The sequence below is a fragment of the Lycium barbarum genome, chromosome 2, assembly GCF_019175385.1.
Source record: "Lycium barbarum isolate Lr01 chromosome 2, ASM1917538v2, whole genome shotgun sequence".
In the NCBI taxonomy this organism is placed as follows: Eukaryota; Viridiplantae; Streptophyta; class Magnoliopsida; order Solanales; family Solanaceae; genus Lycium; species Lycium barbarum.
The window spans coordinates 144148070-144173992 of NC_083338.1; the positions used below are offsets into that span (position 1 = coordinate 144148070).

The window sequence follows — 25923 nt, forward strand, 5'->3', positions numbered from 1 at the left end:
CATACACCGTTTCTGATAGCATTAGCTATTCGATTGGAGTAGCACGAATATGCTTTTTTCTGAAGTTTGTCAATCTTGACTCTTTTTTCTGAAGTTTGTCAATCTTGACTATCAGTTTAATAATTTGAGCGCTCTAAATATTAGCTTAAATGGCCAGGTGATAACTTGCTAAGGGTGTAATTAATCCCAAGATGGTCCGATTGTGAGATTATAAATTATTGGGCTTAGAGTTCATCAGTTAAAATATGTCGCTTCTACATCATTCTGTTGTAGTTGGGCTTAATAGTTTGGGCAAGGCCAGGTCAATTGTAGACAAAATAGGTCCGGCTATTATTCTTGCAAACAAGAACATGAGTTGGTCTATCAAAGTACTCTTCTAGACTCGAGCCCGATGTTGAATTATTGACTCACATGATACTATATACACAACCCAACCCAATAACTACTGAAAACGTTGGGCATTTATCTTGGAAGAAATAGCTTCTACCGACTATTTTTGGATAATGTCTCTGAGAAATAACTATTGTCAAAAAGATTCAAATTTTGCTGGTAAAACTTCATCTCAATATCTTGGAGTTTCACCTGTTAAATTCGAAGCTCCATGACAGTGACAATTTTTAGATAGAAAAGTGGCTATTTGTGGATCTTACCCCATTTGCTTGCTCTTCTTCACAAAGAACCTAATTATTTCTTATTATTCATTTCAAACGATTCTTTATGAATACAACAAATGAATATTCTTAGCATGATAATAACAGATTATCAGGTTGCGCTAGTTGAGCGTATGAACGATTTTCAGATCAAAAGGTTAAGAGTTGAAAAAAATTCAAAAATTCTTGTTGAGCTTTATTTTAATATAAATTAGCTAAGATAAGAAATCACAATAAGTTGTGACAAAACACTACAAGAAAGTTACTACAACTTAGAAAGAGTTGACAAAACACTTAAAAAGAAAGTACCTTGTGCATTCTCTCTTTTCGCTTATTTTCTAGTAACTTGTACCTATAAGGGACATTCATCATTTAAAATTTACTCAATTTGTCCTAATTAATTTGACATCGTTTCAATTTTAGCCATCTTAAAATACTAACGTCATTATAATTTTCATCCACAACTTTCACAGCTTCTAATCTTTGATGTGATGTTTTCTTATCAATCATAACTATCTTTTAAAAATATTTCTTCATTGTTACTTACGTGTATAATATAAGTCAAATTAATCAGCTCAAAATTGTAATATAGAGGGAGAAGGGACTCTAATATAATTTAGAGTCAATCCCACTTTAACCCCGTAACATTTAAGGGTTGGTAAATGATACCCCTTTCATATATTGAATGTGAACCATAAGTCCATAACCCCCTTATCAAATATTTTCCGGTGAGAATTTTCAGTTTTTGAGTAAAGATCTCTTTTTTTCCCTTTCTAAAATTAAAATACAAAAATATATAACTCCTATTATTGTCTCATTCACCTATTCCGTTGAAAATAATGTGCTTCTTTTAGGATATTAATAAATTTCAAGCTATGTGACTTTATTTTATCAATAATTTTTCATACCATATGTTAATAACAAATTTGTATCAATTTTTCTTCCCTAACTTTAATTGGTTGGATATGATTGGTGTTTGAGGTTTTAGAGTTTTTGAAAAAGGATTGTATGACCTAAATTTTGAAAAATTATTGATTTTTTTTTTCAAGAGCTTCAAAGTCAGTTTTTTAAAATTTTCAAAAACTCAAAACTAGGATTTTTGCATTTGTTTGCATAATTAATAACGAATTTGTATCAATTTTTCTTCCCTAACTTTAATTGGTTGGATATGATTGGTGTTTGAGGTTTTAGAGTTTTTGAAAAAGGCTTGTATGAACTGAATTTTGTAAAATTATTGATTTTTTTTTTTTTTTCAAGAGCTTCCAAGTCAGTTTTTCAAAAACTCAAAACTAGGATTATGCGTTCGTTTGCATAAATAGGAAAAGCTTTTGTGATGCTTTTTTCTTTTAACCAAATGCCATTAAAATAAAGCTTTTTCAATTTTGCAACAATTGAATAGCTTTTCTTGGCTGATAAATGACTACAGGAATAGGAAAACAGTAGCGATGTCTCAAAGTGTTTTAGTTCCTGGGAAGGACCTCAGAAGGGTTAGAGCATTTAGACCTAAGTTGCGGTTGGTGCACATGAGAGAATTCGTAGATGAAGGTACTGTTAGAGGGGGAAATTAGGTAGACTGTTGATGTGCAATTAAATTCCAAAAGTTTAATGCACATGCAGATAAAACAAATGCCACGTAGCTTGAAATTTGTTAATACCCTAAAAGAAGTATATTATTTTCAACGGAATTGATGAATGGGATAATAATAAGAGTTACTTATATTATTTTGTATTTTAATTTTAGAAAGAAAAAAAAGATCTTTACTCAAAAAAAGAAAATTCTCTCTAAAAAATACTCTATTTGATAAGGGGGTTATCGTTCTCATTCAATATGTTAAGGGGGCATCGTTTCCCAATCCTTAAATGTTAGGGGGATAGTCCTTTTTTTTTATTTTTTTTTTTTTTATTTTATGTTATGAGGTCATATTGGACATTCTCTACTATAATCGTGATGCAGTTCAATCGTACAAAATTTAGCTTAAAGTAATTTATGAATATATCGATTTGAAAAAAAAAGAAGAGTTTGTTGTCTACTTTTTATATTATATCCAACCTAACACTAATATTGGAAAAATTTCAGTAATGTACAATTTAGCACATAAAATTACATTTGCATAGCCATATTTTTAAATTACAAACCCATGACCCAACAAATTATGGCCCCAACTTGTATATACAACATTATACAACAATATACAACTTTATACACCTACTGTACATAATGTATAAACCTTGTATAAACATGTATAATAATGTATAAAGAACGTGTTATACACACTTCTACACTGCTACAGGAGATGTTTATACATTAAAGGGGTTTATACAGTGTTATACAGTGTTTATACATTGTATACAGTGTTTATACAAGTGTTAAAAATATAACATAATGTATGTGTTTTATACACACTATACCCTAAAAAAAAAAACCAACATTAGAAAGAGATCTGGAAGGGAAAAATAGCATCTTGGAGTTTGATATGGGAGGGAGGGGGGGGGGGGGGGGGGGCTATCTTGGGTAAATAAAAGTTTTTCAATATGAGATGGAGGCTGCAAAATGTAAAAAAAAAAAAAAAAAAGTATGACCATTTCGGGTAAATAGTTTACCCAAAATGGCATACGATGTCCCTTCTAAAAAATGTACGTAAGCATTATCAGTAGCTGTTGATAGTTAAAGTATGACAAAAAAGGAGTTATTCTAAGTTCATAGCAAGCAAATAGAAGAAATAAAGGAATGGTGGAAGAACGAAGCAGAATGAGATTACAGAAAACACATCCAAGTTGATCTATTGGGTGTAATAGAAAGTAGCACCAGTAGTGTAGTACAAACAAAAGGACAATAGGAGTCAATGTCACCTCGTGATAAAGTAAGAAAAGAAAGAAAGAATCCATTAATCCAAATATTCAATGGTAGAGGTTGTAATTTGAGGTGTAAAGTTGCGGAAACACGGAGCCGTTCGAACCCAAACTTTGGAACACGACACAAAACGTAGACGCTTCATATTCCTTCTTCTTTTCCCCACGAGCCACATATATTTTAATTTTATTTTTTTGGTACTATAATAACTTACCTGTACCTTCGCTATTACACTTGGTTTCCTACTACTATAAATATCACATAGTTTTGCACATGTAGAAGTCGTGTTGTTCAAAATCAGGTTATTTTGGGATGATTATTATAATGATCAGATTAGTTATTCCATTTTTTATATGAGATAGAATAATCTCATTATTGTGGTATAAAATTTATTTTAATTTTAACTAATATCCTCAACCAAACATATATAGATTTTAATTTCAAATTATATATTGGGATAAACCACTTAATCTCTCCTACCAAACAATCACTTAAAATATAACGATTCAAATTGTAACATAAGCAAAACAATCAGGTGACACACGAGCCACATATGTATTGGCAACAATTGATACGTTCACTTTTTATATAGTTATAAAATAAATTTATGCCCTCCGTCCCAATTTGTAAAGTGGTAATTGATATAAATCATCCTATTAAAACTAAAATGAAAGACTTACTAAAAAAGGTAGGACACGCAAATTGAAGGATTATTCAATTTGTACTTAGAAGAAATTAAAGTAGTACGTAATAAATCTAGTGGTACTTTACATACTAACACAAAATTCTAAATCAGCTTTTGACTACAGCCAACACACCCACTGTATTCTACTACAATAACCACACTTGCTTAACCATAGTTACTCTCTTTCTCTTTCACTTGTCTATATTATATCGCTTCTTCATTTCTCTCTACTCATCATAGACCCTCAGGCAGGAAAAAAGTGGACTCTAGAAGAAAAAAGGAGTTCAAAAAATGAGCTGCAACGGCTGCAGAGTATTACGAAGAAGATGCAGTGAAAATTGTACCTTAAGGGCGTGTTTGGATGGGATTGATGATCCTCGCTCACAGGGTAACGCTACTCTCTTCGTCTCCAAGTTTTTTGGCCGTAGCGATCTCATGGCCTTCATCTCCGCTGTCCCTGAAAATCGAAGACCTGGTACTGTTACCAAACACGCCTTACTACTATTTTTTTTTTTTTTAATTTGATTGAGTTCTATTTTCTGAATAAAGGAAAATAGTATTCGTCTTTATCTCAATTTATGTGATCTAGTTCAAATTTCGAGAGTTAAATAACTAAATTTTTTATGGTATGTACTTTAAATATTTTAAATTGTTAATTATTACGATTTACATACTTTTATGTAGTTTCTATAAATTATTTACAAAAATAAAATTTAAAAATTATATCAAATAAATTGAGACAGAGTGAGATCTGGTACAATATAATTACGTGACTTTATGTTAGTAGACTGAAAATTTTCTGATTTTTCTAATAGAATATAGTTATGTAGAATATAGTTGCGTGACATTTCTGTTAGTATGGTAAAAGTTTTGTGATTTTTTAAAAAAAAGTAGTACTCCATGTGATCATTTATGAAATTTAGCTGGTTGATAACTGACTAATGTACTTTTCCTCTCACAGCTTTGTTTAAATCGTTGTTGTTCGAAGCGTGTGGACGGACTGTGAATCCGGTGACCGGTGCGGTAGGTCTTTTATCGACGGGTAACTGGCACGTGTGTCAAAAGGCTGTGCAAATTGTTCTCGCTGGCGGCAATCTACAGCCAGTTTTTGCCGGAATTCTAACTAACGAAGCCTCCGAATCCTTCCGTTGCGGCGGCGCGTGGGATATTCCAAACCAGTTAAAGAATAAATCCGGATCGTTGATCCATGGATCGGATCACATGGATACAACGGAGTGGATCGGTTCGGAGTTAGTTTCGGAGACTGAGTTATCGGATGTGTCGTTGGGTTTGGATAGTGGTAATGGATACGATGGTGTGAAAGGAGAACCAAAACTTTTGAATCTCTTTGTTTGAAATAGAAATAATTAATACTAATACTGTATTAGTAGTTTTATCCAGTTGAGTTTGGTGTTTTGAGTTCGAACTCAATTGGAAAATCGGAAACTGTAATGATCTAAACATGAGACGTGTGTCAATTGCCTAACTTGGAATGTCACTGACTGTCTTTTTTGGCTGAATAAATATATTAATGAAATAAACATGACTTATACTTTCATATTCATATATGCTCTTTATTTCATCTTAATTTAGTTAGGATTGGAACGTAAATATTGTTGTTATAGATGTAGTTTTAGTCCTCATATTACTTCGATTTTTACACAATCAAGTCCGTATACAATTTCAAGTTTACATTTCTCTCCTTATGATTGTCACTATATATATTACGTATATCATTCATATATCCAGCCTAGTGGTGTATAATGAAGTGGAAGCAAACTAAATTCTAAGCAGTATGCGTAGTTGTAGAAGATAGCAGGTATCCAATTGAATTAATAATCGAGGTGCGTTCAAGCTGGCTAAATATTACTGCGTGTTTTCTAATAAATCGTACATATTCTAAGCAGTGTGTGTCGGTTTATTCTTGTAGAGACTAGAGAAGGGAAGGCTTCATGTGGAAGAAAAGAAGTTAAGGCATTCAAGAGGATTTATTAATTATTATATGTTTCCTTTTGGGCATAAAGTTGTGATCAAACTAATGATATTGAGATTGACTATAAAAATCGCTTATTAAGTACAGTATTTAGTTTTCAATTGAATCATTATACAATACTGTTTTCCTACTTTAAAAAGTGCATTGTCATTATTGCAGTATCACTTTGAAGGAATTGAGTCAACAACTGCATTGCTAGAACTATTAGGTTTATTCTCAAATTGAAGTGTATTGTTTAGATAAGAGGATTAGGTTTTACCGTCTCACTTGGTGATTTTGTGCCTTCTACAATTAAGACGAGCAATACAAATCACATCACTAGCGTAGTTATTTCCCTCCTCTACGCCGATGTAATAGAAGAAATTTCAATTTTAAAAAAGAAAAAATATACAACAAGTCTCCCAAGTTGAATAAGAGTATACTCCAATTGAGTATTAGACACGTACATATCGCAATCATGGACTTACTGAAAGCTTAAGCATGAGTTGTCACAATAAAGAGGCAAGCACAATATCTGGAGAACTATACAAATCTTATCACTCAACTTACATAAAAAGAGCTAAGGGTTATACATTGAAGAAGGAAAGAATTCATGAGTGGAGAACATTAAATTTCTGTTAAAGCTCCATGAAGGGACCATCTCTTATCACAACCAATAGTTAGTCAACATGCAAATGTATCCGTAAGGTTCATTTATAGAAACAGCCTGAAATCCAAGAGAAAAACAAACTATTGTATTCTAATCTGCTTTTGCTCCTTTTGTTATATTCTTCTCCAAGATTTTTATCCTCACAATATTTAGGAGTCACACTGATCCGATGTTCAAGTGACTTGAATCAAGTCGATAAGAACTTCAAAATAATAACCCCCGTGATACAGTACTTCTTTTCTATCCATTCCAAAAACACTTCCAAATTTTGAAAACAATTAATTTTACACTTTTCATATTATTCTTAGTTAGAATCCTTTAAAACCACACAAATTGTTGGGAATAAAATAGACCCGCAAAAATAATATTCACGGTATTAGTGATAAACGCGGAACACTAAGTTATGGTTAGATCACCAAGATCATTTGCTATACACACCAAAATCTCAGACAATACATCTGAGTGAGAGCAAAGTGAGGTATTCCATAGACTGTAAGAAAATAGTCTGTGAAGAAAAATAGAGTGTGAGTGATATTGTAGTGAGGTGGGAAAAATCAAAAGAGTGTTTTTCTTTTTGAGTGTGTAGTGGTCTTTGGAGTATTTATATTCGTGACTACACAGTGTAAAATTCCTTACTATAGTGATATCAGCTGCTCCTCTTGGCCGTGGTTTTTCCCTTATTCAGAAGGGTTTCCACGTAAAATCTTGGTGTCATTATTGCTGCATTTTATTCTTGCTGATTTAACCATAACTTAGTGTTCCGCGTTTATCACTAATACCGTGAATATTATTTTTGCGGGTCTATTTTATTCCCAACACAAATATCATGACGTGTTTGAGGCGACACGTTACAAAAGTTTTATAGTCACGCAAATGTTATGACATGTTTTAGGCGATAAATTTAAAAAAAAATTATGTTCTTTCTTAAACTCCATTCTAATTCAACCTATGCCACATAAATTAAAATGAATGAAGCAATTGTTAACATATCAGATATCAATACACACATAAAAATAGTTTATACTCCTCCCATTCCATCTCATGTGGCACTAGTTTCTTACTATATTAATTCGTTCTGAACAAACTAACATCTTTCTATATTTGGTAACAATTTCACTTTAAAATTTTCATTTAACCTTTAATGATATTCTTTTATAGCCACAAAAATCTCACCGCATATTGTTTAAAAGACAACAATTTTTTTTTTTTTAAACCAGTCAAGCTAAGATACAGAAATTGAAAGATAAAGAGTAATTTTTTCCATCGTTTTTCTTTCTTCATTCGGTAACGTGACAACAATCTATATAGTACTCAAGTGATTATGTGAAAATTGTGTTGAGCAAAGCAAATTAAAATGGGAAGATATAGTATGTGCCTTTTGGGAAGTGAAGAAAAAGGGTTGGAAGAGAGAAAGGAGAGGCCTACTCAAAAGGCATGCGGTACACATCAGCATGGGGCCCATAATTTAGCTTCCCACCTTCAGCCGTGGGAACCACGTCACTCTTCTGGACAAAAGCAGATTCGCTTAGCTCTTGCCTCTCGCCGCATCCGCCTCGTAGGTCCCCACCAGTATTTGTTTTCTATTCTCCACAAAAAACACTTGACCATGGTTGAGATATGTGGTTAACTCTGGATTTTTTTCTCTCGTCCAACAAAACAACAACAATAAATCCAGTGCAATGTCATAAGTGAGGTCTGGGGAGATTAATGTATATGCAGACTTTACCGTTATGTTAAAAAGGTAGAAAGATTATTTTCAATAGACGTGATTCTTTCAAGCTAGCATAATTTTTGTGAGCTTATCAAATATCCTACTTTTCTATAGAATGGAGTTTGTTCCATTCTCAGTAGATACAAGGAGATAGTACTCCTATTATATATATATATATATATATAAATGATTCCAACCTCTACAAATCGAGATGGAAGAAATTGATTTAAAAAGGCAAAAAAATAGACGCCCTGTCAAAGAAAGATGAAAGAGAGTCAATAACAACAAATAGAAACAACATCAAGATAATAAGATAATCAAGATTAAAGAAACAACAGGTAGTATAGAAATTCAAAAATAAGAAAATACAAGAATAATGCCAGTGCTCCGAAAATGAAAAAGAAATACCTCCATTGAAAAAGTCTGACTGCCAGCTACCGCCTGCTACCCTTCTACCCTAAGTTTCCTCTCTTCCAAATCATCACATTATATGAAACTATTCAAGTTCCTCAATAATCGGTGTTACAAATATTAAACTAGTCCGATTAATTAAAACGAGGGAGCTTTGTCTACCCCAAAAAAGGTACAGTTGTAACATCCCGTAAATCTGAAATAGGTATAAATGTATGAATCTAGTATAAAGGTGATATTTTAGCTATACGAATCTATTTGGGATGAACTCGGGTGATAAACAGTCATTTTGAAGTCAAACCAAAAAGTGAAGTTTTTAAGGCCTTCTAAATTCGTCTAAGCCTAGGATAGTCTGTACTTATGTCCTGTTTTCGGGTATTTGCGTTAGGAATTTGTGAAAACTTCATTCTTGAAAGTTGTAGCCCTTTGAAATACCTTTCCAACGGTATATTATGGGGGTCAAGGGGACATCTGTACAAAACGTTATGGCCATTTTACTGAAGGATTACAGAGCAGTCCGTTCACTGGTCATGTTATACGAACTTGTTATACGACCCATATAATTTTATGCGGACCGTATAACTCGTCCGTACTTCATGACACTTCAAATCGACGTTATGTTCAGCCATGATAAAATATGGTCTTATTATACGGACCGTATAACTTTATACGGACCGTATAATATGTCCATATAACTTCCGCCTTACTTTTGTATAAATTCAAGCCTTGAGTTCTTTTATTTCATTATTCACAATTCCAAGCCCTAGAAACAATCTAAAACATCAAGGTAAGCCTGCTCTAATTATTCCAAGTCAATTCTAATACATATCCTTGTAATCTAAACAAGAAATCATCATTCCTAAACTAGGGTTTTCAAGAAAACCCATCTCAAAGTTCAAGATTCAAGATTTTGGAAATCTTCTTCAAAGTTAAAATCTTTAATTCAAGTTTGGAGCATTACCAGGTATGTAGAGTTACTATCTACGTGTGGGAACATCATTGTTCTTCCCCACGCCTCCTAATCCATAAAGTGTGAAACTTTACAAAACTAGGGTTTCTATTCTATACTATGCTTATGATAACCCTAGGTCCATGTTTATGACTATATTATGTTTGAATTGCTATTATTCTATCAGTGTTCTTGATACTCATTATGATTATTGAGAATCTGTCCGTAATCCATGAAAACCCATATTTTGTATTCCATGGGTTCTTGCATGCATGTTTTTGACTAAGAATGATTATTTCATGAATATCCTATATGTCTACAAGTTTTCATGCAATTAAATCATATAATTACTTTCATGCCATGATACAAGAAATATGCATGCTAAATACAAGTTATTTCATGAAACCATGCTACAAGTTATCTCATGAAACCATGATACAAGCTATGTTACAAGTTACTTCGTGAAATCATGATAACAAGTTATTTACAAGTTATTTCACGAAAATCATGGGCTTCTTAGCCAACTATATTATGTTCATGTTTTTGGGAGTTGCACGAATTACTGAGAAGGCTCAGATAGCCTGAAACTACGTAGCCACCGTAGGACAAGGATCGCTCCGCCCAGTTAGGACGATACCTTAATTTTACACTGAATGGATCCATCAGGCACATTACCACCTTATACCCTGGCAAGGTATGAGGGCTCTGCTGGTCCGGCGAGGTACCAGACTCCACGTACCGACGTGGTGATATCACATGGTCGGTTTATGAAATGCTCTCCCTACTTATCATGTTTTACTTATGTTATAAATATCTATCTATATATATATATATATATATATATATATATATATACCCATGCTCATGCTCATGCTCATGTTCATGTCCAGGTTTTCAGTTTCAGTTCTTATCATGTTATTCCATGTCCCATGTTATTTCTTTCAGTTGCTTTACATACCAGTACATTCAATGTGCTGACGTCCCCTTTTATTGCCCGGGGGCCTGCATTTCACGATGCAGGTACTAATTTACAGGATGATGCATCTGCTCAGTAAGACAGCATTCGTATCAGCTTATTGGTGAGCCCCATCTTATTCGGGGTTTAGTCAACTCTTTATTTTATGATTAACTATGCATCTACGATATGCTGGGAGCCTTGTCCCAGCGAGTATGTTTTCCATGTTCAGACTTATGTTAGAGGTTTCATAGACTAGACAAGTCAGTTATGTCATGTCACACTTTCGGAGTCGTATAGCCATTTGGGCTCATTCATGTTATTTCCACACTCATGTTTAAACAGGTATTTTGATTAAGTATTATGACTTATTGCATTTTATAAAGGCTCATCATGCATTCACGTTAAATTCCGCTCATATTTTGCCTCATGATGATTCAGCAAGCCATGTGGTTCGTTCGGTCACATGCAGTAGTAAGACACCGAGTGCCGTGTTTCGCCCAGGCCATGGTTCGGGGCGTGACAACAGTTAAATTTATTAAGTGGTCTAAAGGATACGTGAATTGATTTGTTACAGAAAAGCGTAAAAAGAATAACAATTAGCAATGAAATCAAGTAAATGTAAAGCAATAATATAATAAAATAAGCTTGGGCCGTAGGAACTTGGAGGAATTTCTTAATGAGGATGACTTCAGTTGAACATTCAGCCTTTAAGAACACTTCGAATCCAGAACAAAAGAATTTAGAGAATAAAGTAAGCATGTTGTATTGCTATATGATTTCAGATGATTTACAATAGAGTGAGAACCTCTACTTATACTAGAGCTATGGGGTGCATGATCCACAAATCTTGCCCTCTTAATTACCAATATTAATGCTTCAATAAAAGGTAATTAAAAGATGATAAAGGATAGCAAAGGGTAATAAAGCCTAATAAAAGCTAATAAAGGCTGGAGGAATCTTGGGGTCTTCTATAATGTTTCTATAACGGTCAAATCTTGAATTGCTTCTTATCCGGCCACAGATTTGTATCCGGTGTCATTATGGTTGTTTCACCACTGACTGGCCGTCCTTGCCACGTGTCGCTTCCTAACTCGCCCAATTCTTGAGACTGGTTTTTACCGTATAAAAACTTAAGAATAACAATGTAACTCCTTGTATCTTTAACCTAAGCTTTGACCATGATTCTAGACTTAGATAACCAGATAAAGAATGTGCGAATTGAAATTTCCTCTTCAGTTGTAAGATGGGGGTTTACGCCCACGAACAGTGACCGTATGTCAGTATACGGCCCGTATTTCAAGTTGTAAGTTGGCACCAAAGATCACTGAGCATTCTGGAATTTGGCATTGGGAGATTTCATTGTTAAATACGGACCGTATTTTGAAATACGGCCCGTATTTCAAAAGTATTTGGAATTTGGAAAAACTTCCTTGATGAAAGTTGTAGAGCTTTGAAATACCTTTCCAACAGTATATTATGGGGGTAAAACGGACATCTTTGCAAAGATTTATGGCCATTTTACTGAAGAGTCGCAGTGTAGTCCAAACAAAATACGTGTCCGTATTTCAAAATACGGCACGTCTTTCAAAATACGGCCAGTATTTTGTTGTGCGTAAAATTTACTATTCCAGAACAGTATATATTTGTCCATATCAGTCCAAATCATTATTTTTCATTCCTTCAAGCCTTAGAACGACCTGCTACCCTCTTCCATCATTAAGAACACCAAGGTAAGCCTATTCTAATCATTCCAAGTTAATTCTAACATGTACGTACCCATGATTACTAATCAAGAATTTATCATTCCTAACTTAGGGTTTTCAAGAAAACCCACATAAAGATCAAGATTCTAGCTTTTGGAGTTCTTTTTCAAAGTTCAAGTCTTTAATTCAAGTTTTGGAGCGATTAAGGTATGTGGAGTTACTATCTACGTGTGGAAACATCATTGTTCTTCCCCACGCCTCTTAATCCATAAAGTATGAATCTTTATGAAAACTAGAGTTTCTATATCATGCGTATAACAACCCTAGGTCTATGTCCATGATTATATTATGTATGAATTATTATTATTCTATCATTGTGTTCTTAATAATTCCATATGATTACTGAGAATCAGTCCGTAATCCATGAAAACCCATATATCTCATTCCATGGGTTCTTACATGCAAGTTATGATATGCTATGATATTTTTCAAGAAAATACTATGTTTTACAAGTTCATGCAAGCAAGTTATAATTCATGATATTCATGTACAAACAAGTTCTGATTCATGAAACCATGGGCAGCAAGTGCCACTAATTTTTACATGTTCATATTTTTGGGAGTTGCTTTAATTACCGAGAAGGCTTCAAGCAGCCTAAAGCTACATAGCCACCGTAGGATGAGGATCGCTCCACCCATGCTTAGGACGATCTCTCATAATGATTAGATCCTTTCATAATATTATTAAATCTCATGCCCCTGGCAAGGTATGAGTGTTCTGCTGGTAGGACGCAAGTACCAGACCATGTTGTCGGTTATATTTACTGCTCTCCCTACTCACGATACTTTACACATGTTATATATGTATATGTACTCATGTTCATGATCATGTTTCAGTTCAGTCTCTGTTATGTTATTTCCATGTCCCGTGTTATTTCATTCGGTTGCTTTACGTACCAGTACATTCAATGTGCTGATGTACCCTTTTATTGCCCGGTGGCCTGCATTTCACGATGCAGGTACAGGTTTACAGAACGCCACATCTGCTCAGTGGGATTCACTCGTATTAGCTTATTGGCGAGCCCCATCTCATTCGGGGTTTTAGTCAGTTATCTTTATTTTACTAGTTCTGCATTTAAAGGTATGCCGGGGGCCTTGTCCCAGCAAGTACGTTTTCCAGTCAAGACTCACGATTAGAGGTTTTATAGACTAGTCAGTTTAGTTATGTTAGACATGCAAGGTGTTTAGCCAACTTATGTTATTTCCGCATTTATGATTTAAACAAGTATTTCATTAAATTATTAGGACATCTCATGTTTTATAAAAGCTCATCACATTCATGCTATATTTCCGCTCATGTATGCCTCATGATGATTCAGCAAGCCATGTGGTTCGCTCGGTCACATGCAGTATGGCACCGAGTGTCGTGTTTCGCCCAGGCCATAGTTCGGGGCATGACAAACAAATCACGTTTCGTTATTTTGATGTGATGGTTTCTTTGTCCAAATAAACTTTTGACATTGCTCAACAATTTCTCTAACTAAATATAAGTTCAATATCTTGCAAAATGGTATTGTCACATAAAATGGTAACGAAGTGGGTAAAAGTTTAGGGTCAATTACTTGGATTTACACCTAATCTAGCAATATAAAATAGACAAGCTTGTAGTTTAAAAATGTTTAAGAGAACTTAACCACTACAGTATCATTGCCTAGTTTTCCATCCGAAAGCTCCTAATCCAAATGCTTATTTCTAGGTCAACTTCAGTCTTGGAGCAGTAAACAAGCTGGCCCAGGAAAAGTGGAGTCTACTTATGACAACTTAATGATAATGCCACAACTTAAAGTAACCATACACGTTTTAAGTGTTTACCGGTTTACCCACAAAAAAATATCTAATCAGTTTCTAGTGATGTCTTACAAGGAATACCTATGGGGTGGTCCGAAGATGAGCTATGGAGAACATAAAAGCACAAACGAATGATTCTACCAATTTCGCAAGGCTATAAACGAACATTATCAATTATGTTTGCACTACAGAACGTTAAAATAGCACCTACTGCCTCCTTTTCAACATTGCCTTTAAAATATAGTCACTATCATGAAGTTACAAATTCTCCAGGTAAAACTTCGTGATAATGTTCTAAAGCTTGACGTTTAGAATTTAACTTTATGACAGTGGCTATTGCACTTGGAAAATTTGGAACTCCATGATAATAAGCCTCACCCCTTAATTAGTTTTCTTTTTAACAATAAAATTACCTTATTTTATTACTTCTATTAAACGCTGGTTCTACAATTCCTTGAATGACAAGTTCAAAAGTTTCCAGCCTGTCTGCAAAGAATTACCATTTACTACTTCATCCAGAACTTATAAAAGATGGGATACTTTGTAACGATGGACACATATATGCATATATACATATGTAAATGTTTCAGCTATAAACCAAAAGATATAAGCTGCTATGAAACATAAAAGCAGCAATTTCCTACTCATGATGCATACAAAATGCAATTGCAGCAGCATTACACAAGCCTGAATCAGGTAACTCTAGCTACAAAAGAAACCAATTTGTCATATCACCATCACTTTGTTTGGTTAAGAAGAGCTCCTTTGATGTTAGCATTTCCGTTAAGCAGTCAAAAAACGATCAGCTTTACACTTATGTTGTTGAGCAAGAAACCGGGTCTTTTAATTGTAATAAATGTGTCCTCAGGCTACATTCCTTCACCTGTTTTACAAACTTTTGTCAGTTGACGACATAACTTTTGATATGAGGTATGACTCTAGTAAAGCACATTCAACTCAATGGCAACATAGGAATCATCATTACTCGAATGGTTTCTTTCAAAACTTTTAAGTATAGAGGGAAATTCTGGGTACCTGTAGAACCGTCATTGATGACAAGAGATCTTTACATTGGTCAAGTAAAGCACGCTCGTTAGCCTCTACATCTGCAAGCTCATATACCATCGAATCCACCCGCTCTACCTGTGCACGTATATAATAAACCCTGTTAGCAATCCAAGGGGAAGTGCACCGACAAACTAGAAGGAAGTCTGGAATATTATCTGAAAACATGTGTTGAGTAATTGGCATACTTTGATCAGAAACCTTGAGAAATAAACAGACTAAGAAAAGTAGGTTTGAAATTCAAGCACTAAGCTTTTCGCTTTACTGATCTAGCAAAAGAGAAAAAGGAACTGCAAGCACTGAGGATGAAAATTAAGAATAATCACGAACTAGTTTGATACCAGATGTCAACAAGATGACACAAAGTTACAACAGATACCTCATATGTCAAAGTAAAAGGACAAGTAGTCATCCACAACCAGTTAGTAATAATGTCACAGCAAGACAATCTGTTGAGACTGGGAGAAGCTTTTTTGCAGTTTGTGAATGGGTAAAATGTTTTTTTTTGATAGAGTGAAGCCAGTCTATTTCTATAGCATCATTCTAGTTAGACTCAGCTATATCAACATTTCATAAATCATATAAACAAATTTCAACAAACAAAAACATCAGTAAGTGGTAAAAAACATGCAGATCTCCTAAACTCAGCAAAGATGTTCTCTATCTGAGAAAATACAGCTTCAAAAAAGGCCCGGGGGGGGGGGGGGGGGGGGGGTCTAAGATAGTTATGAAGAAAGCTTAATACTGGAATTAGTCTCTGCTCAAATCATCAACCATGAACAGAAAGCAATAGTAGCATGCACCAGGGAGTTATGCAAAAGAATTCCAGCAAAGAGAGGAAAATTGATGCATAGCTTTTTAGTGATAGAGTTGCTGCAGCTGAGTGGAACAATGACTCAAAAAAGTCACATATGAGGTTTACTTTAACATTCACTAGGAAAAACTGTACAAAAGTTAAAATTTTCTCTTTTTTGTTTTATCTAGTTTGTTTATTTATTTATTTGTTTTCTCTGTGTGTTTGCCACGAGGTAGGGATAAGGTTTGTGTACACTCTACCCTCCCCAGACACCACCCGTAGGATTACACTGGGTATGTTGTTGTTATGTGTGTGTTTACATCAATCTACAGAAACCAGAGAATCCTTGAGAATAGAAAATGCTTTTGTCATCATAATCAAGAATATGACCATATTAACATGATACACATCTAAAATCAACCATGATCATATTAACCCTTTGACTATTTAATTATTGTTTGGCAGAATGTTGTGGTTTGTTTACAGACTCCACCTTGTGGAGTGAGCCTTGGTTGGTTGGTTGATTGATTGTTCTTGATTTTTTCTACAGCTCACAGCAAGTCTATCACAAACACTTGGAGGTAAGCTGTTCACCTTAAGTTGAATTCCCAAATGTAAATCACAGATCAATGCTGGTCAATCACCTCTCTTTTGTGAATTCTTCATTCATTACAGCATAATGTCACCAACCGAGTCCTTTATTAACATCGATGAGGAACTTAGCCCAACTACATCCCCCTTCCCAACCCCATTTGTTAGATGCTATGATCAGCCTCTCAAAGGGTGGCTTCACTTACGCAAGCACAAGACCTAGGCAAAGTATGCCTCAAGTGATGAAGCAAGCATTAGCAGAAAGGTTATGTTGTTTGGCTAGGCCAAACAACACTTGGGATGCAAAGGCAAGACAATTGAGAGGTTAAACTTAGCATCTGTGAAGGTGGGTAGTTGGAATAACTGCCTCATCAACGCTAGCAAAGGACTATGTCGGTGACAGTATTCTAAATAAACATAAAACAATAGCATTAAGAAGTAGCAAGATAGCATAGAGAATCACTGGAGGCCGAAATCTAAATGAGAATGGATATGAGAAAGAACTTTGCAAGTGCCAATGGTTTAAAAGGCTAGGCCAAACAACACTTGGGATGCAAAGGCAAGACAATTGAGAGGTTAAACTTAGCATCTACGAAAGTGGGTAGTTGGGCTTAACTGCCGCATCAACGCTAGTAAAGGACTAGGTTAGTGACAGTAATCTAAATAAACCTAAAACAATAGCATTAAGAAGAAGTAGCAATGGAAAACCTTGGAACCTACCAAGGTGAAATGTTTCACATGGTTAGTGGTAAAGAGAGCAGCTTGTCTTACTCAAGAAGTTTTACAAAAGAAAGGGATGCAGGTAGTACCCAGATGTTGTTTTCTCTGCAACAAAACAAGGGAAACTAACAAACATCTGTTTCTTCATTGTGAGTTCACTGCCCATCTTTGGGAAATCTTTCTCAAACATTCTAATACAAGATGGATCATGCCAGAGCACACTTCAGATCTGTTCAGTTGCTGGATTAGAAGGGGAGGGAGCAAAAGTCAGAAAAGGTGGTGGAGGATGATAGTTAATACCAGCCTGCATATGGTGGGCTGTGTGGAGAGAAAGAAATGAGAGATGTTTTGAAGATGGATCCAATTCTATTCAGAAAGTTAAATGGAATTGTATTGTATCTTTACTTTTCTGGTGTAAACAAATTTGTATAGAGGAAACAGATCAGATTGTAGATTTACTAGGTTTTCTGTAAGTCTTTTTTCCTTTCTCCTGGTTACTCACTTTTTGGTGGCCAGCATACCCTTAATGCTGAAGAATACAACTTTACCAGTTTCAAAAAAAAAAAAAAAGCAGCAAGATGGCACAGAGAATCACTAGAGACCGAAATCTAAATAAGAATGGGTACGAGAAAGCCAATGGTTTAAAAGGCAGTGGCGAGAGACTGGAGTTTTATCTAATATGCCTGAGACAAGGGACATAAGCCCCATGAATATTGCTTATAAATAGTTCATAAATTACAAAAGGCCTCCAACAAATTGTAGATATTTTTTAAAATCATAACATCTTGTAGAATAAATTGATGTACATAGATAGAAAGCAGACAAAAATTTGAGGGAAAATGCTAGTGTCTTTAGCAAAATAGTATCACAAACAGTAAATCTTTCTTATCAAAATACTAATTTTATTTCTTTGAAGTTTTGTTAGATTCTTCTTTTCTCAAGAAAAATTCTTTAGATTATTTGACCAAAAAGTCAATTATAAGACCAATTTAGGGCCATAATAAGCAAAATAGTCCATCGTCATCCACCAAGCACAAATTGCAAGTGAGACTTTTCAAGAAAGTATTTCGTTCCAAATTTAAGTCCAATTAATTCAACTCAATAGAATGCTATCTTCACTTTATCTATAGCGCTTCCTGATAAAATTACCTTCCCAATGAAGTTACTAGCCTACACTAAACGGCCCTTCTTATTGACTCTCTCAGAAAGTCAAATAAAAGTTTCTCAAACGCCTGAAAGAAAGTTTGTTGTTGCCGCGTCCAATCGCTTCAGAGTCAGTTTTGGTTGCCTTTCTCCATAGCGAGTCAATATGGTATTCTTTTATCCATAGCACTTCCTCATTAAATTACCTTTCCAATAAAGCTACCAGCCTACACTCAGACAGCCCTTATTGGCTCTCTCAGAAGTCAGAATGTTAAACTAGAAAAAAAGTCTCTCAAAGGCCAGAAGGTAAGTATGTGTTTCCATCTCCAATCGCTTCATAGTTTTAATTTTCTTATCCGTAGCTAGTCAATATACACAACCAAGGTCCCTCTGATGAGTACCTCTTTTCTTCAGTTTTGCTTCTATTTCTTCCTCTCATCACTTCACTTGAACCTCTTCCCTTCTTCGTTATCATCACCATCAACCCCTTATCTTTCACTCAGATTTCATCCCATCTGGCACTGAAAGTTAAATTTTCAGATTTTGAACTGTTGGTCCTCGGTGTTTAAAGCGTTTTCAAGGTGTGATGTTACAGTAAAGCTCTTGTGATGTTACAGAACACTTTCCCATGTTGAAATAGATCCTCCAAGGCTGAGGCAACACATTTTTTCCTTTGGTCAGGGAATATTTGCAGGATTATAGTAATATCCTTTTAAATGTGGCGGTGTTCGAACCAACTTGCACACACCTCGTACAGAAGTCGGATAACTTTACCCACCAAGACTTGTACAGGTGGATCACCTAGCTAATAAACTTCATGCTAGACCACACCTTTAGGTGCCACGACTTTTACGAACATTGCACAAACTTAAAAGTAAAAAAGGAATTGAAGGAAGCATCTCTCTCTATGACTTTCTCCCCCTGGCTTCTAAGTCTTCGTCAAAAGAATATAGATTAATTTCAAGGGGAAAAACAGATAAAAAGGAAAAAGAAGGAAGAGAAGCCCCAAACAAAACAAAACAAAACTTTAAAGTAATTTGAAATTATTCTGGCAACTGGACCTATTATTACATGCACCTCAGTTCTATCATCTTTTACTGGTTCGAAATGCTCGCTAAGCAAGTTAGAACACAAGAAAGCATGCAGTTGACCATTTATATACTCTCTATGTATTAGAGTACCACTTTGTCATTGCAGATAAGAAACACCCTAGTCAAAATAGGTGGCTATGCAAATTGAGCGAGGTCACGGCCTACTTCCTTCCCCTCCACTGGAAAACAGATAGAAGTCTACTAAACATAACCAGAAAGAAAAATTACCTTCGGCAGCAAAGAACACATTGAGGAACCCATCGCCTGCATCACATCAACGGCTGAAGAAATAGCATCTTTCACATTTTGAACTTCTGCCTGCAGATGATAGAACCAGAAAATATTATTCCTGAAGCCTAATACCAAATGGTAAATAAATGCAATCACATTTTGCATATGATCATTCCAATTAGAATGTAAGGGAAACAGTACCCTAGCTCCTTCAACAACAGGGAGACGGATAGTGCTGGCTTCCAAAGCACATATGGCCCCTGATAATGAATTGCAATGCTCTCCATCAATCATACTCCAAATTTCCAAACCTGGTCCCTGAATTTGTCCATAAAAAGAGAAAGGGACAGTAAGACAAATCAAGCACACGGTACAAATATTAACATATGATGTCAGACAGAATATTTACTTTTCATTTCACAGCATATAAAAAGATATCAACCATCTTAAGCAGCAGGCACACCACAGTTGTATGATGAAGACAAATGTGAGATATAAGTCATATGACAGGGTTCATTATAAAAGTAATCAGCCGAGTTATTTCATTTAACAATATAGTGTCCTCTGCTTACAGCAAATAGACCAAATAGCCAAATAGAATGCATTAGCTCATGCATTAACTCTCATAATTTCTGTGTCATTGGGCCCTCAACCCTCAGGCCTTCAGTTTTCTTCCTACACATCGTAGAGACTTTTAACCTTGTGTATTCTCTACTTTCTTGTTTTTCCTTTTCAAATTCATACCTGAATTTGTTTAGCAAGTATCCATATGCAAGAAATGGTTATCTCATTGATGCATGTGTATTTAAAAGCATCTCTTGTGATGTGTATCTAAACATCTGCGAAATAATTTGGTTTGAGGCAGAAGAACTGAAAAGAGGGCTTACTTGTCCTTTGAGGACGGAATGCAGCTTCACATTTTGCCGCAGCAGCTGCAGCTGAACTCTTTTGGACTTCACAGAATGCCGCAATTTCAAAGTAGTTAACCAAGCATTGTACAGGTTCCTCTGGTAAAAGAAAATTTCAAAATAGTGGCACCAAATTTTCACAGAATTCTAATCCATACCACAGCTGAGTTTTTGTTTACATTATAAATCATGGGTAGAAGAAACTTACTTGCACCACGTGTATGCACCAATTTTAGTGAATATAAATGTAAGAGGAGCATTAGGAAAAACTAAGGCGGGTTGGTCTATATATTCAATTTTAATTGATGATAAAATTATTGCTACACCTTTTACAGTATTGTTCTAAGATTTGAAGTTTGGTTTTTTCAAACTTCTAAGAACGATAAGTAATGTTATTACATTTACATTTTGATAAGGATGTTATTACATTTGCACGGAGTATGAACGTAAGGAACAAGTTTTAAAAGCTTTTATGTCTTAGATTTCTGTTAATATATGTAAAACATGTCGAATTAACCATAAAAACTGCCTTTTGCGGGAAGAATCGCTCGAAAGCACGGAAGTACAAAAGAACACCACGAGTCATGTATTTATTTTTTGAAATGGCGATGAGTTTATACCAAGTATCTGTAACTACCGGTCGATTATTCATCAGATCAAACAAAACCCTGAATAGGAACTAACACTCAAGTATAGAATATTAGATAAGAAAGACAGATATATTTATTATCCTGTTCAAGCACGTATATTGAACATGTCTTAGCCAGTTACAGTTGGCTTAAACTTAATGGTTTAGTTTAAGAAAGGTAATAATCTAGGTTTGAACTTAATTATAAAATCTTATCTTATTTAAAAAATAAAAAAAAATGATTTTCAAGTAAAAAAGTAGAAAAGGCGTCATATATATATTATCCTGTTCAATCACATTTTGAACAGTACAATCCCACCACCGCGGGTTGGGGATTTCTATATCTGCTTGAGGAGTGAACCAGAAACCCGAGCCTCCCAAAGTTTTAGTCTATTGCTACTCCAGTTCTTAATGCACTTCATCTATAAAATAAATTCCTCCATACCCTCCGGCCTCCTCATTCATTTTGATCCCAGATGTCCAAATATATAATCCGTTTCTATTAATGGAAACTTTTCATCTCTCTAATTACTCTTTACTGTAGCAGTATTGGAATGAAATGAGCCTTAATAAGGTGGAATGGATGTAGACCATCTGATTCCAACTAATTTTGGATTCAGCCATAGTTGATTGATTTATTTCATTTCCACAAATAACATTCACTTCAAAGATTCACAACAGATATTAAAATCCGAAATGATGTTTCCATTTTAGTGTCTTGTTGAACAAAAAGAAAATTGTATATGAACTACGTCATCAACAACACTTAAGAGAATTAGTAGCATTTTAAAAAGTTTTACCTCTGCTGTTGTTGTCTGTGCCCTTAGAGCAGCTTCTGCTCGCGCATTGACAAATCGCCATTGCTGGTGCCGATTATATAGAAGCCTTAATTCATGTGCATCAACTATCCGGTTTTCCCCCACCCTCCCTCTTCTTGCATCAGCAGCAAAACTCAAAATTGAGGGCATGATACATGAATTATCCCTATTAGCTATCGAACCCACAGCACCATTTCTTGTTCTTGCAGGACTTGGCATCCCTCTTAAAGGAGAATTAACAGATGGCGCCGCCAATGCCTTATTTGGCGATGCTGGTCTTAGACCCCCTCGATGAGGAGATACTAAACCTCTAGAAGGTGGGACCCCCCGCGGTGATGTTCTAGGGCTGCTATCAATCAGAAACTTCTTATTTCCCACTGCTTTCATATTACCATTTTTCTCCACAGACGAACAACGTTCTGGCCCTCGTCTAATCCTATTATTCGTCTCTTGCCAAAACCTAGCAGGCACAACTATACCACGGGGACCTGCTCGTCCTTGAGGCACATTCGCACCCAGAGCCGAATCCAGGATTTGAAGTTTATGAGTTCCTACAGTAATTCCAAATTAATTTACAATGACAATTGATTTCACAATCAAATATCCGTAAATTTTGAATGAATTTTTTTTATACATATACAGAGTATGAGCAAAAGTTACCAAGTTCCCGAGAACATACATACCTGAAATACTCCCTGAAGAGACACTTTCACTATCTGAAGCCAATGCTAGCTCATCATTATCAGTTTGAGGTTTCAATTTAGATTCAATTCTAGCTCTATGATATACATCAATCACCGATTTCTTCACTGATGAATTAGTAACACTTCCGGATCCAAATTTGGGCTTGTCAAATTTAGGTTTATCAATAGTACCACAATCCATACTTCGTGTCAAAAAACTCGAATTCAATGACTTTGACCTACCTGGCCACCTATGTTGATCACTCCGATCTCTCACCGGAGTTCTCAAATCCACCGGAACTTTACTCCTCTCCGGTGTAACAAAATCCGACGTCATTTTCTTCCTCTCCGGCGTACCTTTCCTTACACTACCAGTCGCCGGAGCGGGCTTTGCCTTATTCACAGGTATAGAAATAGACTCACCTTGAAACGATACAGATAAACTCCTACTACTCGAATTCATTAATACCTGCTTAACTGAACCGGAATTCTGAACCGGCGTCATCGGTCGTCGCCGGTCAACCGATTGTGACCTTTTAACCGAACCGGAATCCCGAACCGGTGTTCGAACCGGAATCCTAGTCAGCATCGGTGATGAACTACGATTGGAAGACGAAGAGTAAGTAGTACTAGTTGAAGTGTTTGAAGACGACGTCGTTGAGATAGAAGATGAAGAAGAAGTTGAAAGGTAACGTGAAGTAATTTCTCTAGATTTCGGTAATCTTCTAGAAGGTTGTGGTCCATTATTCTCAGCTTCTGAAGGCAACAATGGTGGTCTTTTAGGATTATTCTGGTAATTCAGCTTTGTCACCATTGCTACTCTCTCACAATTCTCTTCACATAATTATTATCACTCTCTTTCAAAACCCTAATTCTCAAAAAATTCGGCTGAATTTTATAGAGTAATTATGAGTGCAAAATACGAAGATTACTACTACAACTGAATTAATAATGGGTGTATTAATGAGTAGAGATTATTGCTTAGTAGTTTTTAGAGAGAGAAAGATACCGGCAAATATGACCGTTACGAACGGCCGGCGAAAATATACTTACGCGGAGGAGAGAGAGAAAGTGGGGCCTGAAGGAAATATTTGCGAGCATAATTGTCGTACCGCGTTTTTGAAGTGATAAAAAAGGCCAATGCAGTGAAATACTTGTGCTATTACCCTTGATAGTTGTACCCTGAATTTGGAGATTGCTGAATGTTACTCCCCGTCCACTTTTTGCTTATTGTTATATTAAAAATAGGTGTTCGTTTTTATTCATTTAGTTTAAAAAATTACGTAAGAGATAATTTATAATTTTATATCTATTTTTTTTCTGATTATTGATACTCTAATTATTTTCGTTCCAACATTAGGTATCGACTATTTTTAAAGTAAAAAGGGAGTAAAGTACACTTGAATACGTTGATGTGGACATGGCTTTTTTTTTTTTTTTTTTTTTTTTGGTATTTTTGGTGAGTCTTCGGAGAAACGTCACGTTGATGACAGTTGATTTTGATACTTTATTAGGTAAATTATATTATTGTTTAACAGTGGATAGTTTGTCTGTTTATTTCAGATAATACCCAAGCGTGCTCATAAAAGAATGGTTTTAGGTAGGTATATGGAATTACGGGATCATAAAAAGCAAACATTTATGCTGATTAATTAAATCATAATTATTACTCACGGCACAAGTTATGTCTCTTCTAATGGCATTTTACCTACTTTAAAAGGTGCGATAGTTCTGGATCAATTGCTGGGGTTGTATTATTACATGTATTTATTCACATACAAAAAATAACGCTCAATTAAGGCATGAAAGTTGCTCTAAAATAATTAATACAAAAAAGTTTCTGATTAGGTTTGTTCGAGGAAAACAAGTTAGAAGGAGATCAATTTTTTTTCCAAAACGTTTCAGCAAATAGAAATACTGGAGCTTGTCTTTAATATATTTCTATTTATGTTTCTCATATATACATTCAGTAAAAGTTACACTTACTCACAGGATTATAACCTGACATTAAAGCGATTCATATGTACCATGCAAAAGGTAGTACAAGCATATAGGTAGTACTATTGAATCTGTTCGCGCTTCGCACGGCTTTTGAAAAACGTCATTAAAATATTTTTTTAAAATATCAAGATAAAATTCTTCAGTATAATAGTGTCTGTTATATTATATATCTATATTTTAAAACATTAATATGATAAATATATTAATCGCATATATATGTCTTTAATTTGATTTAGAGTTTAGAAATGTAATGGATCATGCAACTAAATTCATGAGACAGAGAAAACAGTGCATATGTTTACATCTTCGAATCAATTACGCCATCAACTCAAAATTGTTCTTACGGGAACATGATCTTTATCTTTTTTTATTAGTAATTGTTTTGGTGATACCACACTTGCATACATTCTATATATTTTATTAAAAATAAAAACCAGTGATAGAAAAATGTATCTAATATAATCGTGTCGTTGAACCAATTACCTCCAGTTTAATCAAAAGTGTCTCCAATTTTTTCGGAAAAAAACCCTCCGATTTACTTCTTGTGTACTTGTCTTTTTTGCACAACCTTGAAAAACATATTGAATATTATTGCTGTAAAATTTATAGAAGAAATGAGAGAACGAAAAAAAAAAATATATCATATGGATATGGACATACGGTAATTAACTTTTTTCTTGAACAAAAAGGATGAGCAAAAAAATGTTTCTCACGTCTATAGGGAAAGAAAGTATAATTAGGAGAATCAAAATTGATCACTGAAATTATAATTGGGAGAATCAAAATTGATCACTAAAATTATTTAAAAAGATTCCGAAAAGAGCAAATTCATCAAAGTGGT

At 34.9% G+C, this 25923-nt stretch overlaps 2 protein-coding genes across 2 annotated transcripts; one reads left to right on the forward strand and one right to left on the reverse strand.

The window, feature by feature from the left end:
• Window positions 1-4374: 4374 nt before the first annotated feature.
• Window positions 4375-5748, forward strand: LOC132623259 (LOB domain-containing protein 38-like). The gene is made up of 2 exons (XM_060337994.1): window positions 4375-4661; window positions 5148-5748. The coding sequence occupies exons 1-2, from the start codon at window positions 4478-4480 to the stop codon at window positions 5540-5542; spliced, it is 579 nt and encodes a 192-aa protein (XP_060193977.1). The 5' UTR covers window positions 4375-4477; the 3' UTR covers window positions 5543-5748.
• A 9146-nt stretch (window positions 5749-14894) lies between these two features.
• LOC132627784 (QWRF motif-containing protein 2-like) lies at window positions 14895-24253 on the reverse strand. Its single transcript, XM_060343359.1, has 7 exons — window positions 23082-24253; window positions 22381-22949; window positions 20932-21051; window positions 20246-20362; window positions 20042-20131; window positions 15443-15550; window positions 14895-15290 (listed from the first exon to the last, which is right to left on the reverse strand). The coding sequence occupies exons 1-7, from the start codon at window positions 23893-23895 to the stop codon at window positions 15222-15224; spliced, it is 1887 nt and encodes a 628-aa protein (XP_060199342.1). The 5' UTR covers window positions 23896-24253; the 3' UTR covers window positions 14895-15221.
• Window positions 24254-25923: the final 1670 nt, after the last annotated feature.